Source organism: Melanostigma gelatinosum (genome assembly GCF_949748355.1).
Source record: "Melanostigma gelatinosum genome assembly, chromosome: 15".
In the NCBI taxonomy this organism is placed as follows: domain Eukaryota; kingdom Metazoa; phylum Chordata; class Actinopteri; order Perciformes; family Zoarcidae; genus Melanostigma; species Melanostigma gelatinosum.
This window is the reverse complement of record NC_136648.1, coordinates 16,014,931-16,033,021: the sequence shown is the minus strand read 5'-3', so window position 1 is coordinate 16,033,021 and position 18,091 is coordinate 16,014,931. Positions and strand designations below refer to the sequence as shown.

The 18,091-nt window shown below is 47.2% G+C and overlaps 1 protein-coding gene across 1 annotated transcript in view; it reads left to right on the top strand.

Annotated features, from left to right (window-relative positions):
• Positions 1-2,159: 2,159 nt before the first annotated feature.
• ptch2 (patched 2) overlaps positions 2,160-18,091 on the top strand; it is a gene marked incomplete at its 5' end in the record, with an annotated part of 29,056 nt that continues 13,124 nt past the window's right edge. Inside the window, 9 exons of the mRNA XM_079285597.1 lie at positions 2,160-2,306; positions 3,861-4,053; positions 12,941-13,130; positions 13,226-13,295; positions 13,395-13,486; positions 15,824-15,932; positions 16,048-16,134; positions 16,255-16,376; positions 17,356-17,503. Of these exons, the coding sequence (XP_079141723.1) occupies positions 2,160-2,306; positions 3,861-4,053; positions 12,941-13,130; positions 13,226-13,295; positions 13,395-13,486; positions 15,824-15,932; positions 16,048-16,134; positions 16,255-16,376; positions 17,356-17,503 (1,158 nt within the window). The remainder of the gene's footprint in view (positions 2,307-3,860; positions 4,054-12,940; positions 13,131-13,225; positions 13,296-13,394; positions 13,487-15,823; positions 15,933-16,047; positions 16,135-16,254; positions 16,377-17,355; positions 17,504-18,091) is intronic.

Genomic DNA, 18,091 nt, shown 5'->3' with positions numbered 1-18,091 from the left:
CTCTAAATTACCCGTATAGGTGTCGATGTGAGCGTGAATGTCTGTCTGTCTGTACATGTCTGCCCTGCGATGGTCTGGCTACCTGTATACAGGGTGAAGCCCTCCTTCACCCAATGTCAGCTGGGATCGGCTGTGTATAGGATTTAGTGACGTCTAGTGGAAGGTTTCAGATCGTGTAGGAGAACTACGGTGGCCGAAGAAAAAAAAAGTGAGAACGCCCGATAGCTAGAGTGTTTGGTTTGTCCATTCTGGGCTACTGTAGCAACATGGCGGCCTGCTCCGTGAAGAGGATCGGCGATGCATGCATACATCAACGGCTCATTCTAACAAAAACACAATGATTGTCAGGTGATTATACACGAAAGAAAACATACGTAATATTATCTTCCATTTATACCAATATATGCCCTTAAATGCTACACGCTCTTAATCAGTACCTCCTATTTCCACGGTTCTCGTGTGCGTTGTCACCTGCATGTAAACAGTGATGATGGACGGAACGGTGTCACAAACAGACCGAGCGTATGGCGCCGACACCTACAAATTGCTTTACTTTAGCTTCAAATTGTTTTACAGTCGCTCAAAGGGCCTCAGATTAGCACCAGCCACCTGACACATATTCCACACAGGTCGGCAGGCAGAGGATCACTGTGTAATCTGGTAAAGGTGTTTCTTCTTTACCCCCATACTGTCATGAGTGGGGCCAAATGGGGGCTTACATTAGCAAACCACCAAGAGACCTTTTTTTTGTTGAGCGATTAGAAACAGTCTGGTCTGAGAAGTCTCTTTCTTTCATTCTTTCTTTCTTTGATTCTCAGATGTTGTTCTCAGGTGAACTGCTCTCTGAACTCGTGAAATCATGCATGGCAAGACATGGAAACTCTCCAGAAGTCTCTACATAAGGGTGTCACACTGAACCAGGCAGCTCTGAGGTGTTATTAAAAAAAAAGATGCATATTGCACACAACAATTCCTGCAATCATTTAAAGGGGGAAACTTTACAAGTATGAGAGGTGATATTTTCTAGGGTGTAAGAAGACCCATCAAACCTACTTTTAGAAGCTTTTTGGGCACAAGAGTTGAGGTTACAGCTGTTAGTGCTAAGAAACCTACACACAATTATTCTCACAGCTGCCAAAAAAAGAAGTGTTGTGTTCTGTAACACATGTGAGGCTCAAAAATCCTCATCAAACACGAGATGGACTGAGATATGAAAAGCGTTGAAAGATCTGTAATACTCTCATAAATAATAAAAAAAACAAAAATCACATGTTTACATTCTTGTGTAAAAAGCTGAATTAACGTTTTTTTTCATCTTCTTCTTCCTTTCACTGATTGGCCTTTGCTGATGAAACAGAGAACAGCAGAGATCGTGTGCGTGCCTGTGTGGCTGTGATATCAATAGATGGCATGTGCGATTGCTTCTTGCAGGGCCCGGCCGCTGGGAACAATGTTCACAGAGCAAGTGAGGCGGGCAGGCAGCAAGCTGTGTGCGTGAGCGAGTGAGTGCGCGCGTGTGTGTGCGTGCGTGCGTGCGTGCGTGTGCGCGCGGCTGTGCAGAGTTTATTGAAAGAGTTCCTCTCTCCCTCCTCCTCCCCTCCTCCTCCTCCCCTCCAGCCCAGGCAGCAGCAGCCTGGGTGGTCCCCCTCTCTCTCCACTTTGGTGAGCTGTTGCTTAGCAGCTAATAATAGGCGATGTTTGCAAAGTAATTTGCCTCTTCCTTGGCCAATGGGAGCCGGAGCACTTTTCCATCAAACCTCCCTTTTCAGGATTTGCCGAGAGGCGAACTTCTCCAAATGTTACCGCTACGGGATCGGAGTTAGACTTGACACGGACGGCTCAGACTCAGGCTACCACTACCACGACTACTACTACTACTGCCAGGCTACTACTACTACTACTACTCCCGCTCTGAGACGTCGTTTCACCAACTACCGGGACGAATGAAGACTGAGGGATCTTTACGGATTTCGGCGCATAATGTTGGGATGGAGTTTCGAGACTTGTTTGGCTCCTCCAGGGAAGACTAGAAGACGTCCCTCCAACTTGTCGCCGCCGGTGCTGGATGCGCTCCCCTTCTATGTTGGATTATTGTCGTTTCTACTGAACTCGCACCGATTCACACCGCTCAGCTACCCCCCGTTCGCCCTCTTTGGACTATGGCCTCGGATCGCGGGGTCCCAGGGGCCGGCGTCTATGGAGATTTACCCCCGAGTTATACGCGCTCCCAGCCGCCCGCGAACCCAGACGTGCTCCGGAGACCCAGCTACTGCCACGCTGCTTTCGCACTTAAACAGATCTCAAAGGTGATGCGACGCCCGCGGTGTAGCGTGGATTTATATGTTTTTTTTAACATGGGGGTGCAGCTTTCCATTCAAAATGTGAACGAAACGTCTTCAAAGGCAGCGTTTCCATTTAGCCTGTTATCTAATCGCATGTGGGAATGTGTCGGGTGGGCTGAAAGCAGCAGCTCCCTGACCGGGATCCGGGGACCACCGGAGCTCCCGGAGGGAGACCACAGCGAAGCCCAGGAGTGGTTCATTTATACGGTTTATCATTTACCGAAAGCAGAGTAGAGATTGTCACCAGAGGTTGCTGTAGAAAACAGAAATAGTTTGTGTTTAACGGGACAAAACCCCGTTAGAAGGCTCAGCTCGCGTGACATTTTTGGGAACCCCCCTGGAATAAAGTGATAACAACTTAAGAGTTTTACGTTTTGGCAGCACGTTAACGTTGCTGGACACTAGTCTCTCTATCTCTCATTCATTTATGTTGTTAATGCCAACCGGGAGAGAGAAGGAGCGGGAGTGGGAGTGGGTTTTGTTCCCGTCTCGCAGCCCGTGTTGTGCGTGTGTTTTTTGGCTTCGTGCAGGCAGCGGAGAGCGCACTGGCCCGCGGTCTGTTTGGAAATGTGGTGGGTCCTGTGAAGGAATTCACTGATTGAGTTTGATCTGACAAAGCATCTTTGGACCGCCCGGATGCTTGGACGTGTTTCAGCACTGCTGAGAGAAACCACAACACCAGTGCGACGTCTCTCCTGCAGCGGTGACATTTGTAGCACCGGGGGGACTGAACGGCCGAGAGTCTGACAAAATAGTTTGCAAATTAGAGGGAAGAGAGAAAAAAACAAACCCGATATATTGTAGATTACTGCAGGGAAATAGCTGTCAGCTTAAACTCTAGTATACTGATGTGATAGTTAACCACCACAAGTCTCTTTTACAGCAGTATGATGATAACCTTGTACTGCTCTTGCAATAGACCAGAGTATAAAGGTTCCTAACACAGAGTTATTTGAGACAACATTGTTGATTTTCTTAAACTGCAGCTATAATCTAAATTGGCACTTTAAGTCCTGGGTTTGTTCTGTATCGGTGAACATTGTGTCTTTTTAAACTATTCGGAATTAGTTTCCCTGAAAAGTTGCCATTAGTACAAATTGTTGCCTTCAACCACCTCACCTCAGATGTGGAGATCCTGACCGGTGTCTGCACTGAGTTCAGGCGGTATAGACATGAGGTTTCAGCAGGAATCTGACAGCACACGCTCTTCGGGGGTATATGATGGCACCGGCATCCAATCGAGTTCGCACCTTGTCTTGTCATCGCGTTATACAAGGCTTCACCTTAAATTCCACAGAAAAGACGCCTCTCTCTCGCTCTGTTTACTGATGCATGTGCAATCCAGTGTCTTGGATGCAGGTCGTCACTACGCTCCACATGTTCTTCACACTTGTGACACAGATAGAGATTGCAAGCTATGTGCTGCCTTTGTGGACAGATGTGCAATGATGCATTGTTCATGTGTGAGCAACGCTGATAATAATTCTGTCCCTTTCCCTCCTGCTTCTTCGAATCCAGGGTAAGGCGGTAGGTCAGAAAGCCCCTCTGTGGGTCCGGGCGAGGTTCCAGGCCCTCCTGTTCTCTCTGGGCTGCCACATCCAGAGGCACTGTGGGAAGGTCCTCTTTATTGGACTCTTAGTGTTCGGGGCTCTGTCTGTGGGACTCCGGGTCGCAGCCATCGAAACGGATATCGAGCAGCTGTGGGTGGAAGGTGAGTTTCAAGATGTTTCTCTTCATCTTTTGAGCGGTGTTCTCGTGAAGGACTCTTGGTGGATACACCATCGCTATATCCTTCAGGTGGCATCACCATGTGAGTTCAGTGCAGCAGGCTTTCGTGGCTGGATTTACTGACTTTCTGCTCCGAATATTCAGCTGGGAGAAGTTTGTACGTTTTCTTGAGCTTGTTTTTTCCCCCACTGGGTTTAACATGGAGTTTGAATGACAATCGTGGCTGGTGGGAAGATGCAGGGTGGCCGTGTTAAGTGTCATCTCAGTGCCATGGGAGTGTTCAGTGACTGACTGCCTGAAATCCAGACTAAAGCAGCAAGGAATAAGATGTGTGTGAGCTGGTTTAAGTTGTTTTATGTTTGTCTGGATGTATAGAATTATCAACGCCATCATCTCTGTAGAGAAGGAATACAAGTACCAAAAAAGCTTGTAGATAGAGTGTTAATTGTTTTGCTTCTCTGTGTGTTGTGGATGGGATTATACTGTACGTTTTTACTCTACCTGCTCAGTGCTGGTCGCTCATGTCTCACTAAGTCACAGTTTACCTGAGACACCCAAACACAGGACTGCATTACAATAGTCCCTCTTCTGTCTCACACACACACACACACACACACACACACACACACACACACACACACACACACACACACACACACACACACACGCACTGACTATCTGCCGCTTGTCCTTCCTGCACGGCTGTGTTTATGATTCTGCGCTGACTCACAAACCTTTAGATTTGACACCGCTCTCTTAGAGCATTTTTAGATTTAGGTGATCGGTACATTTTCAGGGGTAGCGGTCGCTTTATTTGGTTTTTCACATTGGCCAAATTCCTTTTAAACCCCCAGGCTTTCAGTGCCGGGGCTGATCCCCGCAGCAGATGGACTGTGTGAATGGTTAGCCATCTTTGAGGGCTCTGACCCCTCCCCCCCCCCCCCCCCCCCTCCCCTCACCTCCCTGTGTGGTCCCTAACTATTCTTGGATTCCATTCAACAAGAGGCAAGCAGGCAGGCAGGCAGGCAAGCAGGCACCACCTCCCTGAAACCCCCTCCCTCCCTCCCCCTCCTCCTCCTCCTCACGAGAAGAAAAAATATAAGTGAATGCAGCTGAAGTTTACCCACCTGTTTTGCACACTCTAAAAGCACTACAGCAGTTGGTGAATATAAACAGACTCTATGGGGTTTTTTAAGCCCACCATGTCACTAGAGGACGGGGGACAGGCGGCTCCCACAGGAGCCGTGCGGAGGTGTTTGAGCAATCACACGCTGCTGCTGGCGTCAGGAGAAGTGTTTTGGAGACTGTGCGCTTCAAACGCACGGGGATTCAAAAGATTTCCAGTATCAGGCACAATAATAACAACACAAAAAAAACCCAATCTCTGTAAATGTAGTCTCTGAGATAATTAGCGTGACGTTTCAAAAGCCTGAATTTGCAACAAAGGCAGGCAACAAGAGTGAATTTCCACAGTCTCTTTTTTTTTTTCTTCTTCTTTGGTTTCTTTCTGGTTAGTGTAAAGCTTCAGGATTACCTCTTGAGCTAATTGGCAGATCCATCTCTTAAAGGAGATGTTTAGATGTTTGCGTGCCAGTTGTTTTGCTGCAGGATTGAGAGAGTTGAACAAGGGGGGCTGAAAAGGAATGCTGTGCCTTTAAGAGGCCGTGGCCATGTTTCTAAAGTTTCTGCCTGCCTTGTTTCCACCAATAGCCCATTGACAAAGCTGCTAGGGCCTCAATGGAGAGTAAAGTGGTTCGGTAACAAGGAGAGGTTAGTTCTCTCTCTCTCTCTCTCTCTCTCTCTTTCATACACACACACAAACACAGAAACACACACACACACACACACACATGCCCCGTTGCACATAAGCAGAACGAAGCAGGAATGATATTCCCTCAAATGAGACAGCTGATGTCATATTAAGGGCCTTAGAACATTTTTGTACATTAGTTTAAGTTTGTGTTTTGTGTATGTTTCTTAACTTAGGAGACATTTTTATTTCTCATGTGTTTAATCGTATGAGGCGGCTCTATCAGATTGCAGCATAAACACAGCCTTCCCACTTTATCTCCTCATTTGTTCAGAATAAACTCAGGACTGCATTACAATAGTCCCTCTTCTGTCACACACACACACACACACACACACACACACACACACACACACACACACACACACACACACACTCCTCATTTGTTCAGAATAAACTAGCTGTGAATTGACACCGTATGTGTTAACAATGCCAGTATGGTGTAAACTGTGTGTGTGTGTGTGTGTGTGTGTGTGTGTGTGTGTGTGTGAATGAATGTGTTAGGGGCATATGCTTGCCATCATATATTCATACCAGAGCCTGCTCCCACGCATACATAAACACACACACTTGTCATCTTTGCCACCTCTGGTGTGTACAGCCTGCCTAGGCCGTCTGTCTGCCCGCCTGAGTTCCCTAACTGTCTGTCTGCTCGTGCTTTGTGTAAGTCTGTTTATATTTCTACCTGTCTGTCTGCCTGCCTGCTCTGTGAAGTCAGGCCACCAGGTCTTTTTTAATTGCTTCCTCCCCTCCTACAGGACCAAAACACTGTGAAGCGGAGCACAGCAGTGGAGTCTGTAGAGAGAGCAGACAGAATAGGGAGGTTGTGGGAAGTCAGTGTCTGTACCTGAGTTCCTCAGCAGACATACTTCCACCTTTATACGCTTCCTCTCTGTTTGCCTTCAGGATTCTTGTGCATGTGCGAGGGGAGGGGGGTGGGCATGCAACAAAAGAGTAAAGGGGTTAATCATGCCTTCATTCCTCCCACCTGTGTAGGTGGGAATAAAAGCCACAGTATATCAGGGTGTTTAGTCTGACAGGGGGATTATTTCTAGCTAAGTGTCTGAAGACGTGAGGGAGGAACACAACTACGGGATGTTTCCATCATTCCCTCAGCAACATATATCATCTAAAGGTGCCTGAATCTGTGTTTCATTTCTCGGTAAATGAAGCTCTGCTTGCTGTAAACGCACATCACGCCGTCCGACACAGTTTATGCTTATACAGCCTGCCCACCTTTGAGCGTGTGAGAGTTGGTGTGAGCTGAGGGAAACGTGTCGTCTGTGTTGTCCACAAGCAGAAGAGAGAGAGATCGTAAAAAGAAAAGAGGTGCAGGAAGAAGAGAGGGATGAGAGCAGGCGTTGAGGGGGGGTTGGGGGAGGAACAGGGCGGAAGTTTTACGGCTTGCTTTTTTCTGCCCATGTTTTTGCTTGTCTCACTTGAACAAACAATCAAGTGTGAGAATGTCTCATGCATGTCTTTCTTCCACCATAAAGGACCGTGAGACTCGATGAGAGAGCGGTAGCTTGACATTTTTACGACGAAATGATTTATTTTTGCAACGCGTCACGAGAATTGTTTCAAAGTCTTCCATCAAACCTTTAAGACTTTTTCAGCTCAGATCATTTTTTGACAAAGGCCCATTTGAAAAGCTTGTTTGGGCGTTTGAGAGGACAGAAATGGCCTCCGTGTAAAAGTGGTGGTGTTTACTCTCACGTTAACGAAACTTATTCTTCTTGGCAGAGTTTGGGTGAGGCATGACAGACATGTACACAAACTCAAGCTGTCCAAATATGAGTGCAGCGAGACAGGGCCTATCCGGATAGCAGGCGCACCACATGTCCCATAAAGAGGCCATGTAGACAGAGGATAGGAAAAGGGGGAGGCAGAGACCGTACACGGTCCCCAAAACCTGAATGCATAGAGACTAGCTTAGCCAGCTGTAGCAATGGAATCAGACCAAGAAGTGGATTGATTAAAAAGAGAGAGAGAGAGAGAAGAGGTCTGAGTTTGCGTAAATGAGCGAATGCACGCGTGGGCATTTCGGGTGGGTTTCTCTAAACAAACCTCGGAGCGGCACAGCAGGTAAATGCTATAATTCATTGGAGCGCACACAGCGCCCCAGTTCAGACAGAGAAAGGGAGCTCTATGAGGCATTATTGGAGGTGAATAGTGCGCGGTGGTGCCCCAGCTAGATAAATAAACTCCAGCGCTCAGCGCCAGGACCTCACTGGTAGAGAGAACAAACAAGACCAGAGTCAACCTGGGTCACTTCTAAATGTTTATATCACCCCCCCCCCCCCCTCCTTCCCGCCATCCCTTCAATCAAGTCCCCCTCGTTCCATCCCTTTTTCAGCACCCCCCCCAACAACACACACACACACACACTCTTCAACAGTCAGACCAAGACCACCCTCCGACAAATCAACACACATGAGCAGCTACAGATACATGTGCATATGACAGACACATGGCCTCTGTGATGCAGGAGACACACTGCCGGCTCCCTACCTGTTTGTGTTTTTGAAGTAGCAATGTTAAAACTAAAAGTATCCACCATGTGGCCACATTTACAGCGACAACATAAAACACACATTGAACGGTTATTTTGGTGCCAAAGCTTTTATATATATATATATATATTTTTGAAAAGGTCACCGCGACACTGAATGCAGTATACAGAGAAAGGCTGCAATGCAACTGAAGACGGAATAATGAAAACGCAATCAATATGGCGTGGCACCTTTTCTTTCCCGGCTGAAGAGCAACCTTTGTCTTTGGTCTGCGCCAAATAAAGCGGGCACCAGTCACCTCAGAGTTTGCACCATTTGCTTCTGTCTTTACACCATGAAAGTATAAAAAAAAAGTAAAGGGTGAGGGAGACGGAGAGAGAGCCTCAACATTTCCTCGGTACTTGGGAGGGGGGGGGGGGGGGGGGGGGGAGAAATGGGCTCTTCTCGGGGCTCGATAAATTCATTTCTCGGCTGAATGAGACCAGCAACGTGGAAAAATTTTGCCTTTCAGGCCGGGATGAATGTATGTTTCAACCACACATTAAGCAGTATTAGCGGTCAGTGGAGTGTCTAATGTGACTATTTTTCACAGTGGCCAACTCTGCCCATGATTAGCATAATTAGCAGAGGCAAGCCTATACATATGGAAATAGAAAGTGCCTAAATGCCAACCCTGGTGGAAATTTATGTGTGGTGGCTAACACCACTGGCACATCTGAATAGAATGTAAGTGAAACTGATTTTTCATGTTGTTTTCGCTGTTTTATACTGTTTTTAAGGTGTGATCTCGGGGCAGTTTTTTTTTTTTGTCATGATGGTGGTAGCTGCATGATTTAAACACATTGAAGCTGATCAATTTTGTTTTCTCATGCTCGCACATCAATTAGGGTTTTCTCCTCCTAAAATAACACAACTGTCCCGGACGATTAATGAACAGATACAAGCGTGCGCGTGAAGACAAAAACACACACACACACACAGACTGTATTTCTATAGGTAAGATACCAAAGTGCCAGCCTCACCCTCCCACAGCCAACTCTGGCATTGTTTTACAGGCTGGGAAAGTGTTGGTCCATTTGCTTTTGTTGTGAAAAAAAAGAAGGTTCCCTCTTTTATTTTATTCTGCTGTTTGTTGGGGAAACATCTGAAAGAAATTGAACGGGTTGAATGACAAAAGGGTCTGCATTCAGACTGGAGCTGCAGCGCTGAAGGATTGTATGGAGGCGGCCCATCTGCTGGGGGGGCAGCCCGCTTTCGGCCCTGCCCTGGCTAGGGAACGCCATAGGGCAGGGCCGGGCTGAGGACCCAGAGTGGAGCACAGTCCTGATTCTGGTGGGTCCACAAGTGACAAAAGGAGGGTTTTTTTGTGATGCTGGGTGCCAGGGCAAGAGAATGAGTTACTTATTTGGCTCCTTTGCTGTAAATCAAAAGAAATAAAGGACGTCTGTTGGAAAAAAAAGCGGCTGAGAGAGAAAGTAAATGATGCATAGAAAATGTCAGCCAAGGAATGACTTTCTGTGCTTTTTCATATTGTTGCTACTCTGTTATGAGCAGACCTCTTTTTCCCTTTAATCTATATTCTATTAAATGAGGTTCTGTGTAGAAGTAGTCCAGTACTCCTCGTGTTGACGTGCTGTGTGAATCAGGAAAGGGTCAAATCCAATGCACTGTGTAGCAGGTAAAAGCATACATGTCACTTTCAGCCCTCTTCGTCTTGGGTCTTCCTCATAGCAGCATGGGGCCTTTCAGAGGCCCCCAAATCCAGCTAATCTACCACACTGAGCTTTGAAGGTGGCCTGGTCTGACCTGGCATGGCCTGGAACTGGGACGAGGCCTATAAGCCACCGAAGACGGAATAGAATAAAACCGAATGCGTTTGAGGCGCAGCACTTTAAAGATGGCACTGGCTGCGTCGCAGCAGCCAGATGTGAGAAGCCGCACATATTTTCAGAGAGTTCGGGGATTCTGGGTGGTTCGGCTTTTTGGAAACGGAAGAGTCAGGTGGAGAGGAAATGACTGGGTTTGGTGGAGACAGAGTCCAGTGTTTAAACCGGTGCGCGCGCACACGGACACATTCATACAGGCGTTATATCCGTACACACAGCTATGAAACCGTTGTCGGGGCTTGTTGTGACGTTTTTCATTCGCTCTTCTCACTCTCAGTGTCGTAACTGTTGTGAAAGTGCTTTTTAGTGGTGAAGCTAAATGAGTTCACATGTTGCAGCCAGCAAGTCGAGTTGTTTGTAAAGATTCTTCAGAGCTTCTCAAAAAAACATCCAATGAAAGAACCATGGATGTGATTTAGGAGTTGTAATCATTTTGTCATCCCCCCCCCACATATTTTTATCGTGTTGACAAACACGGACTCAACTTTCATGTTTCATAAAAATTGCTCATGTAGTAAAATTAGCAGCCGCCCGGGGTGTTGAAGCGCCGGGTTTCCACTCTCAAAGGCGCTTTCTTCCCAGGGTGGGAAACATTTCCAGGAACTGTCTCTTTAAGGCTGAGCGCAGGGAGAGAGGGTAGGGGGATTGAAAAAGAGTGAGAAATAAAAAGAAGTAGAAAAGGATAAAGGGGGGGGAGAAAAACCACGGAAAGACAGATAAGACAAGAAAGGACAAGGTTCCTTCTGGAGCGAGCGGTAAGCTGAACAGAGCTGAACTGAGCAGAAAAGTCGCGAAGCTCAGAGTTGGGTGGTTGGGGCCGGACCAGGGGTTGAGGAGAGAAGGCGAGAAAGAGAGCGCGAGAGAGAGAGAGCGCGAGAGAGAGAGGACTGGCTGCCTGGGTGGTCCAGATGGGAGGAACGAGACACAAATAGCTATAATTTACTTCAGGAGGCCTGTAATTACAGAGCCAGAGTCTCTCCGAGCCACCCAGTTCCTGTTGGGATCAAAACCCCACACTGCAGAGGTTAACATACGAAACGTCAAAAAAGGTTTAACAGATGTCAAAGAGGTCCACGGACGGAAAGGGTTTCATTTTGTAGTAGCCTTTTTTTTTTGATTGGAAATCTGTGTGGCAAGGAAACGATGAGAACTGTGTACCTCTAAGCAAGTCCGGTTCTTGACTTGTACGAGACAGTGTGAGAATTAATGTTAAATAAACTCTTTATTTTCTCAAATACAAGACGATATTCTTCTTTATCTTTTTTTGTTGTTGTGGTTCCCTGAGAAGAAAATAATTATAACTTCTCGACTTGAACATTTTTTTAAGGACCAGATGTGCAAAAGTTATCCAGCGAGATCATTTTGAGTTGTTTTCATTTTGGGATGCACTGAGCACTTAAAACACTGAAAACAAATAGACACCCTTTTCTGCAAATAAATGAGGCGACCTTATATTCTGAAGCCCCATGCGTAGGTAATTAAAGCCTTGAAAGAGCAGCCTCGAAATATTGGACTGCGTCTCCGAGGCCCACAGTTCTAACCTGATCTCACACTTTTGCAGCGGAGGCTGAATAGTTAGTTTTTTCTTTTTCTCCCCATCAATTATAGGAGCCTGCTCCAGGCTGGGGGAGGTGCAGGGAGTGTGAGGGGACGAGAGAGAGAGAAAGAAAGAAAGGAAGAGGGAGTAGACAGTGTTGAGAGGGGAATAGATGCAGTCAGGTTTGAGTGCAGCGCAGGGAAGGTGAGCACAAGAGTGACGAGAGATAGAGTTAAATAGGATGTAGCACTTGTTTCCAAACTTCCTCCACCCCCCCCCCCCCTCCCTCTCTTTCTCTCTCTGGGGTTGTCATGTAGTGGGACAGCGAGAGGGGCAGACGGGCCCTCTGTGATCCAGCGCGGCATGTTTCATGTCCACTTGGCACCGGCACAGATCCCCCCGGCTGGCAAACTCTTTTCAGGGCAACCTCCTGTAATTAGGGGGCTGGAGTCTACCGCACAGCACAACATCTCTCTCTCTCTCTCTCTCCCTCTCTCTCTCTCTCTCTCTCTCCTCTCTCTCTCTCTCTCTCTCTCTATTTTTTTTCCTCCTCTCTCTGTCTTTTTCTTCATCACCACCTCTGACATCTAATATCTCTCTCTGTGAATCTATTTGCCTTTCTTGAACTTCTCGTAAGTTATTTGATGTGCGTGCCGTACCTACACAGCCACTGGCGGTTCCCTTTTCACCGACTCTTCACTTCCTCCCTTCTCATCACGGCCTTTTTTTTCTCAAAATGTCGACCTGGATATCTTCTGCTCCGAGCAGAGTGGCAGAGGGTTTTGCGGGCATCAGAGGGTTTTGGGGGCATCAGAGGGCTGGTTTTCCAATGAACAGGGCACATCTGTTTCACAGAAGGAGCCAATGAGAAGCTGTATTCCTCATTTCTCTTGGCCAGACACTGGCTTGTGTGAAGTGCCTTCAAAACCAACACTGGCGAGGGCCAAGGGCGTTGGTCGATATATGTGTGTGTGCATATATGCACATGCAAGACACTTTGTTATAGGATCTAAATGAGTGTGTGTCTTTGTATAAATATGTGCTAACGTATGAATAATACAGTACCTCTATCTGTCTATCTCAAGAACTCCGTATTCATTTTCCCTTTATTCTATGTTTTCTAGCTGGCAGTCGGGTGAGCACGGAGCTTCGCTACACCAAGGAGAAGCAGGGAGAGGACTCAGTATTTACCTCACAGATGCTTATCCAGACCCCCAAAGAAGAGGGCACCAATATTCTTACCCAGGAGGCTTTGCTGGTTCACATGGAAGCCGCCCTGTCCGCCAGCAAGGTCCAGGTGTCACTGTTTGGAAAGTAAGTGGACCACGGACAAGTTATGTGAAAAAAAGTTTGAATTGCGTGTCGACAATAACGGCTGCCAATTATAACGTGTTTTCTCTCTCTCGCAGGTCGTGGGATCTGAACAAAATATGCTATAAATCAGGAGTTCCTATTATAGAAAATGTCATGATTGAAAGGGTGAGTTCACAACAAACCGATATTTCATTCCTCTATGTACCTATTTTCATCCTGGTTTGTGATCTTTAATCATGCTTCCTTTCTATTTCCTCATCCCAGATGATTGACAAGCTGTTCCCCTGTATGATAATCACCCCATTGGACTGTTTTTGGGAAGGGGCCAAACTACAGGGAGGCTCCGCCTATTTACCGTAAGTCTTATAATATTTGACCCAACTTACTTTTTTTTTTTTTTGCACATTGAAACATTTCATAGAAAGTTTTGGCTCTCCCTTTGCTGTCATTGCTTCCACCTGACTTGCGTTGCAGACTAGAGCCTTTGGAGAGTTCCGTAACTTTTTACACATGCTCGATGGAGACATACAGTTGGGCTTTCAGTATTCGGTCAGTGAGCGCTGTGACTGACAGCAGCGGTCAGTAATAGAGTTCTTTAAGGGCCCAGAGAGGGACTGGAAGGGGGGGGGGGGTGTCCTGACAGAGAAATTCAAAGGGAGAAAGTGAGGACGAGGGAGGGATGGAGAGCGAGAGAGCGAGAGAGAGAGAGAGAGGAGATGGCTGCAGAAGCAACTGGGTGGTGGGTTGGTAGAACGGAGGGCGGGGAGGCGGTGGTGGCGGTGGTGGTGGTGGTGGTGGTGGTGGCAGGGGAGCCCTTTGGCTCAGACAATGGTAAGCATTCTTTCAGTTTACGAGTGAGTGTCCATCAGTGCAGGGGCCCCGGAGGAGGGGGGGGGGGGGGGGGCGGCTTTGTCAGCTCACGGCTAACACTCGGCATTCTCATGGTAATGCCCCAGGCTCCCAGCTCCCAAGTTGTCCAACAAATAAAATGGGCCGTATTCAAGCCTCAAGTCCCTCGAGAAAGACAGAGTGAAGCTACAAGACGGTTAACAGTGGAGTCTGGGCGTGTTTGGGCATTTGCAGATTCAGGTTTTTCTTTTTCTTTTTTCAGGACGAAGTTCTCTTGAGAAGTTGACTCACTGAAAGAGAGCTTTTTTTTTTGTCGTTCAAAGTGATATTTCAATTGAGTCCTTGGTTTATGAGAGAAGTTTAGGTCACAGCAGATGTTTCTTTGCAAACAAATTATTTGTTTGTATTTCTGTCCCGTGCTGAAAGCGGTACGTTGCATGACAGGCCAGCACACAGAGAAACAAACACAAGATCCCCATCCTGAGCATCTCCCAGCAGAGCACTGAGGGAGGAGAGGGTCTTTGATGCTTCACACGTCTTCCAAGTATTCCTGTCAATCACACAAAGCATTCAGCATCTGTTGTTATTTATTTATAGTTTTTTTTTGGAGGGAATGTGTGGTGGCCACTGAGGCCCGAGCCCCTCCCCTCAGCTTCCGCTTCACTTCAGCTTTGGTTTTAAATGCAAAAAAAAGAGCGAGATGGCGAGAGAGAGAGAGAGGCAGATTTGGAAAGAGAAGGAGGAAGAGTGAGTGAGTGAGTGAGAGAGAGAAAAAACTTCAGAGAACAAAGAGCAGCAATCTATGAAAAAACAAAAGGGCCCAGGCCCGGTTCACTCAAGCAAAAAGTCGCTGATAAAGGAGTGTGTCTTTGCGAGCAGCAGCATAAGGGACCCTGGTATGTGGGAATAGGAGAGGAGCGCTCTTCATAAGCCATTGGAGGGAGATTGGGCTCAGAGTTGAGACACTTTAGGATTCTTTTATTTCCATCTCTTTTCTGTCCAACTGTCTTCTTTCTTATTTCGTCCCACTGCAGAACGTGTCCATCTTAAGTGTTTTCTTGCACCGAATCGTGAAATATTGCAAAGAATGTAGCACATTATACATTTTTTGGGGTTGTTTTTAAGAAGCATCAGCAATATTAAAGTGGATTGATTGGTTATTCTGAAAGTAAAAACAAAAACAAGTTTCCAGAGCAGGATATCGAGCTGTGAATTGATGCTAACTTATTGGTGGAGACATGTAAAACACTCCAGTTCGACATTAGTCCCTTCAGCAAGAACACTATAAAAGCCACGAGCACAAGAAAGCTGTTCATTTAAAGAGCTTAGAGTGGATTTATAGGCAAAGCAGGAGGATGGCGGTACAGTCGATTTCTCTGTGGACCTCACACAAGAAGCGACGTGAGAGTTGCCCCTTTGCTTCTCCTCTCATCCCTCACCTATTTCCCTCCCATCCATCCACCCAACCGTTCCCCTTCCCTCCCTCCTTATCAAGACGTTTGTGAGGCAGACGTAATCGTTATGACTCAGTGCAGGACATTGAGGAGTGGAAGCGAGCAGGCTGCCACCGTGCCTTTTCCTTGAGGCATTGTGGCAGCGTGAAACAGGATAATAAACGCTATTTTATCCTGTATCTGCAGCTAGCCTCCTGCGTAGCCCGGCCCAACCAGGGAGACGGAGTGAAACTGTTTTGTTTTCTTTCTGCAGGAATGCAAAGCCATGCAGCTTCGCAGGCACAACATGATACAAGCTATTTTACGGTTACTTCTTCAAGTTATTGTCAAATATGTTCGGGTTAATGCTCACCGTGTGTGTGTGTGTGTGTGTGTGTCTTTGCTCTCCAGGGGTATGCCAGATATCCAGTGGATGAATCTAGATCCAGTCAAGCTGATGGAGGAGCTGAGTCAGTTCACTTCGCTGGAAGGATTTAAGGAGATGTTGGACAAAGCCCAGGTGGGACACGCAAATACCGACCGACGGATATACTGAATGAAAGACTGTAGTTGCAATTCTTTTTTTCCATATACTGAGACTTAAGCAACTAAAGTAATGTTGTTTGATTCCTCAGGTCGGACATGCCTACATGAACAGGCCATGTCTAGACCCCTCGGACCCCGACTGCCCTCTCAGTGCACCCAACAAGGAGCAAGGAGAGGTAAACTCACGCATAATCCCATTATGTCATTGTGTCCCAAAGAGAGGTTACAGAACAAACACCGAACGTATGTCTCTGTGTTTCTTTCTCCCTCCGTACTTCTGCTGCTCGTCCATTCAGAGTCCTGACATTGCCGGGCGTCTCCAGGGTGGTTGCCACGGTTTCAGCCGGAAGTTCATGCACTGGCAGGAGGAGCTGATCCTGGGAGGGCGGGTCAAGAGCAGCCAGGACGCTCTGCTGAGGTGTGTGTTCTTAAGACACGTAGAGATCAGACACTGCAGTTTCAGGGGATTTTACAGAGCATGTCATAAGGATGTGATAGTAAGGTGGGGGGGGGGGGGGGGGGGGATCACCGCCAGCCCGTCAGCGTGCGAGCCTCCGTGACTGGAATCTGTGTAACCCGTAATAATAAAACAGACACATCCAAGGAATGCCTGGTACCGAGAGGGATCGGTTTCCTGCATGACCCCGATCCGGGATAGGCCAATTAAAGATGATTGACAGCCACACAAAGCACCCCCCCATCTTCACACACACCCTGCTACACATTTGTTGTGTGAGGGACCAAACAAGAAGATACAGAAGGAGGGAAAAACACTCAAATGAACCTTTTTTTTCTGAAGCTAACCTCTCCAGAGTTTAGTGTTTTTCCATTGACTTCAACTGGATTTAAAAGCACTGCCAATACAAATGGAGTGCCGGCTTTGGGTCAGAGAGCCCAGCTCGTGACACACACACACACACACACACACAGGCCAAACAGAGCCTTGAATGACAGAGGATTCCAGTCTCGTCTGCAAGAGCCACACTTAAGCTACTCGTAGATGTGATTTATGGTCATTTCTTTCACATTTTGAGCAGCACTGCTGCTCGATGTGTGTGTGCCAAGAAAGCCTGAGGACATCTGGGATTGCAGCCAAGAGACCGGTGCACAGGCAGACTAGATAACACCTGCTTTTTAGCTGTTTACATTGGCAGGCAGGCAGGCAGGCAGGCAAATCCTAGAAGAGAAGGCACCTGCCTTTAGACACAGTGAGACATGCTCCTGTGTAGGTTAAGGGATACCAAGAACGATCTGACTGGATGATTTGTAACGTGTTAGTTGTGAGATGGATGATGCAGTTAAAGGTTTCAATTCAGCTCAACACACAATAAACTATGTTTGCATGCGGAGCCAGACATCTGTGAGGTGTGCTCAGCTTGCATCTGTTTGTTTTGCAGTGCGGAGGCTCTCCAAACCATGTTCCTGTTGATGAGTCCGAAGCAGCTGTACGAGCACTTTAAAGACGACTACGAGATCCACGACATCAACTGGAATGAAGAAAAGGCTACCGCCATCCTCGAGTCCTGGCAGAGGAAGTTTGTGGAGGTGCGAGCACACATCACACAGTTCACGTATACTCAAATGCTCACGTACATACACAAATCACGCATAAAGCTGGAGTACAGATTTGGATTGTAGCCACCAAGAAGAAGTGGGAGGAGGATGAGAAAAATGAGGAGGCATTTCCTTGTCCATGTGCTTATTTTGTTTTGGCACACCCCCCCCCCCCCCCCCCCCCCCACACACACACACACACACACACTGTGTGGGACTTATTCTGCAGTGTCTGAATTCCATCAGTCTTCAGCTCCCTTGTAAAGCGAATCACGGGGCAGACCAGGGCAGTAGGTGTGTGTGTGTGTATGTGTGTGTGTGTGTGTGTGTGTGTGTGTGTGTGTGTGGTAGGCCGACCATCTCTCTCTGTCAGAGTCCTAGTTATAGGAACAAGCTGTTGCTGTGATAGCTGACACCCACCACGGTGAGGGTAAGGAGAGAGGGAGGGGGGAGGAGGATGAGGGACATATGCAAGGAGGAGGGGCAAACAAAAAAGAAAAAAAACTGAAAACGTCAACTGACAGAAACAGGACACCTCCTCATGACACATTAAAAAACAAGAGCAGATCTATTTCATAT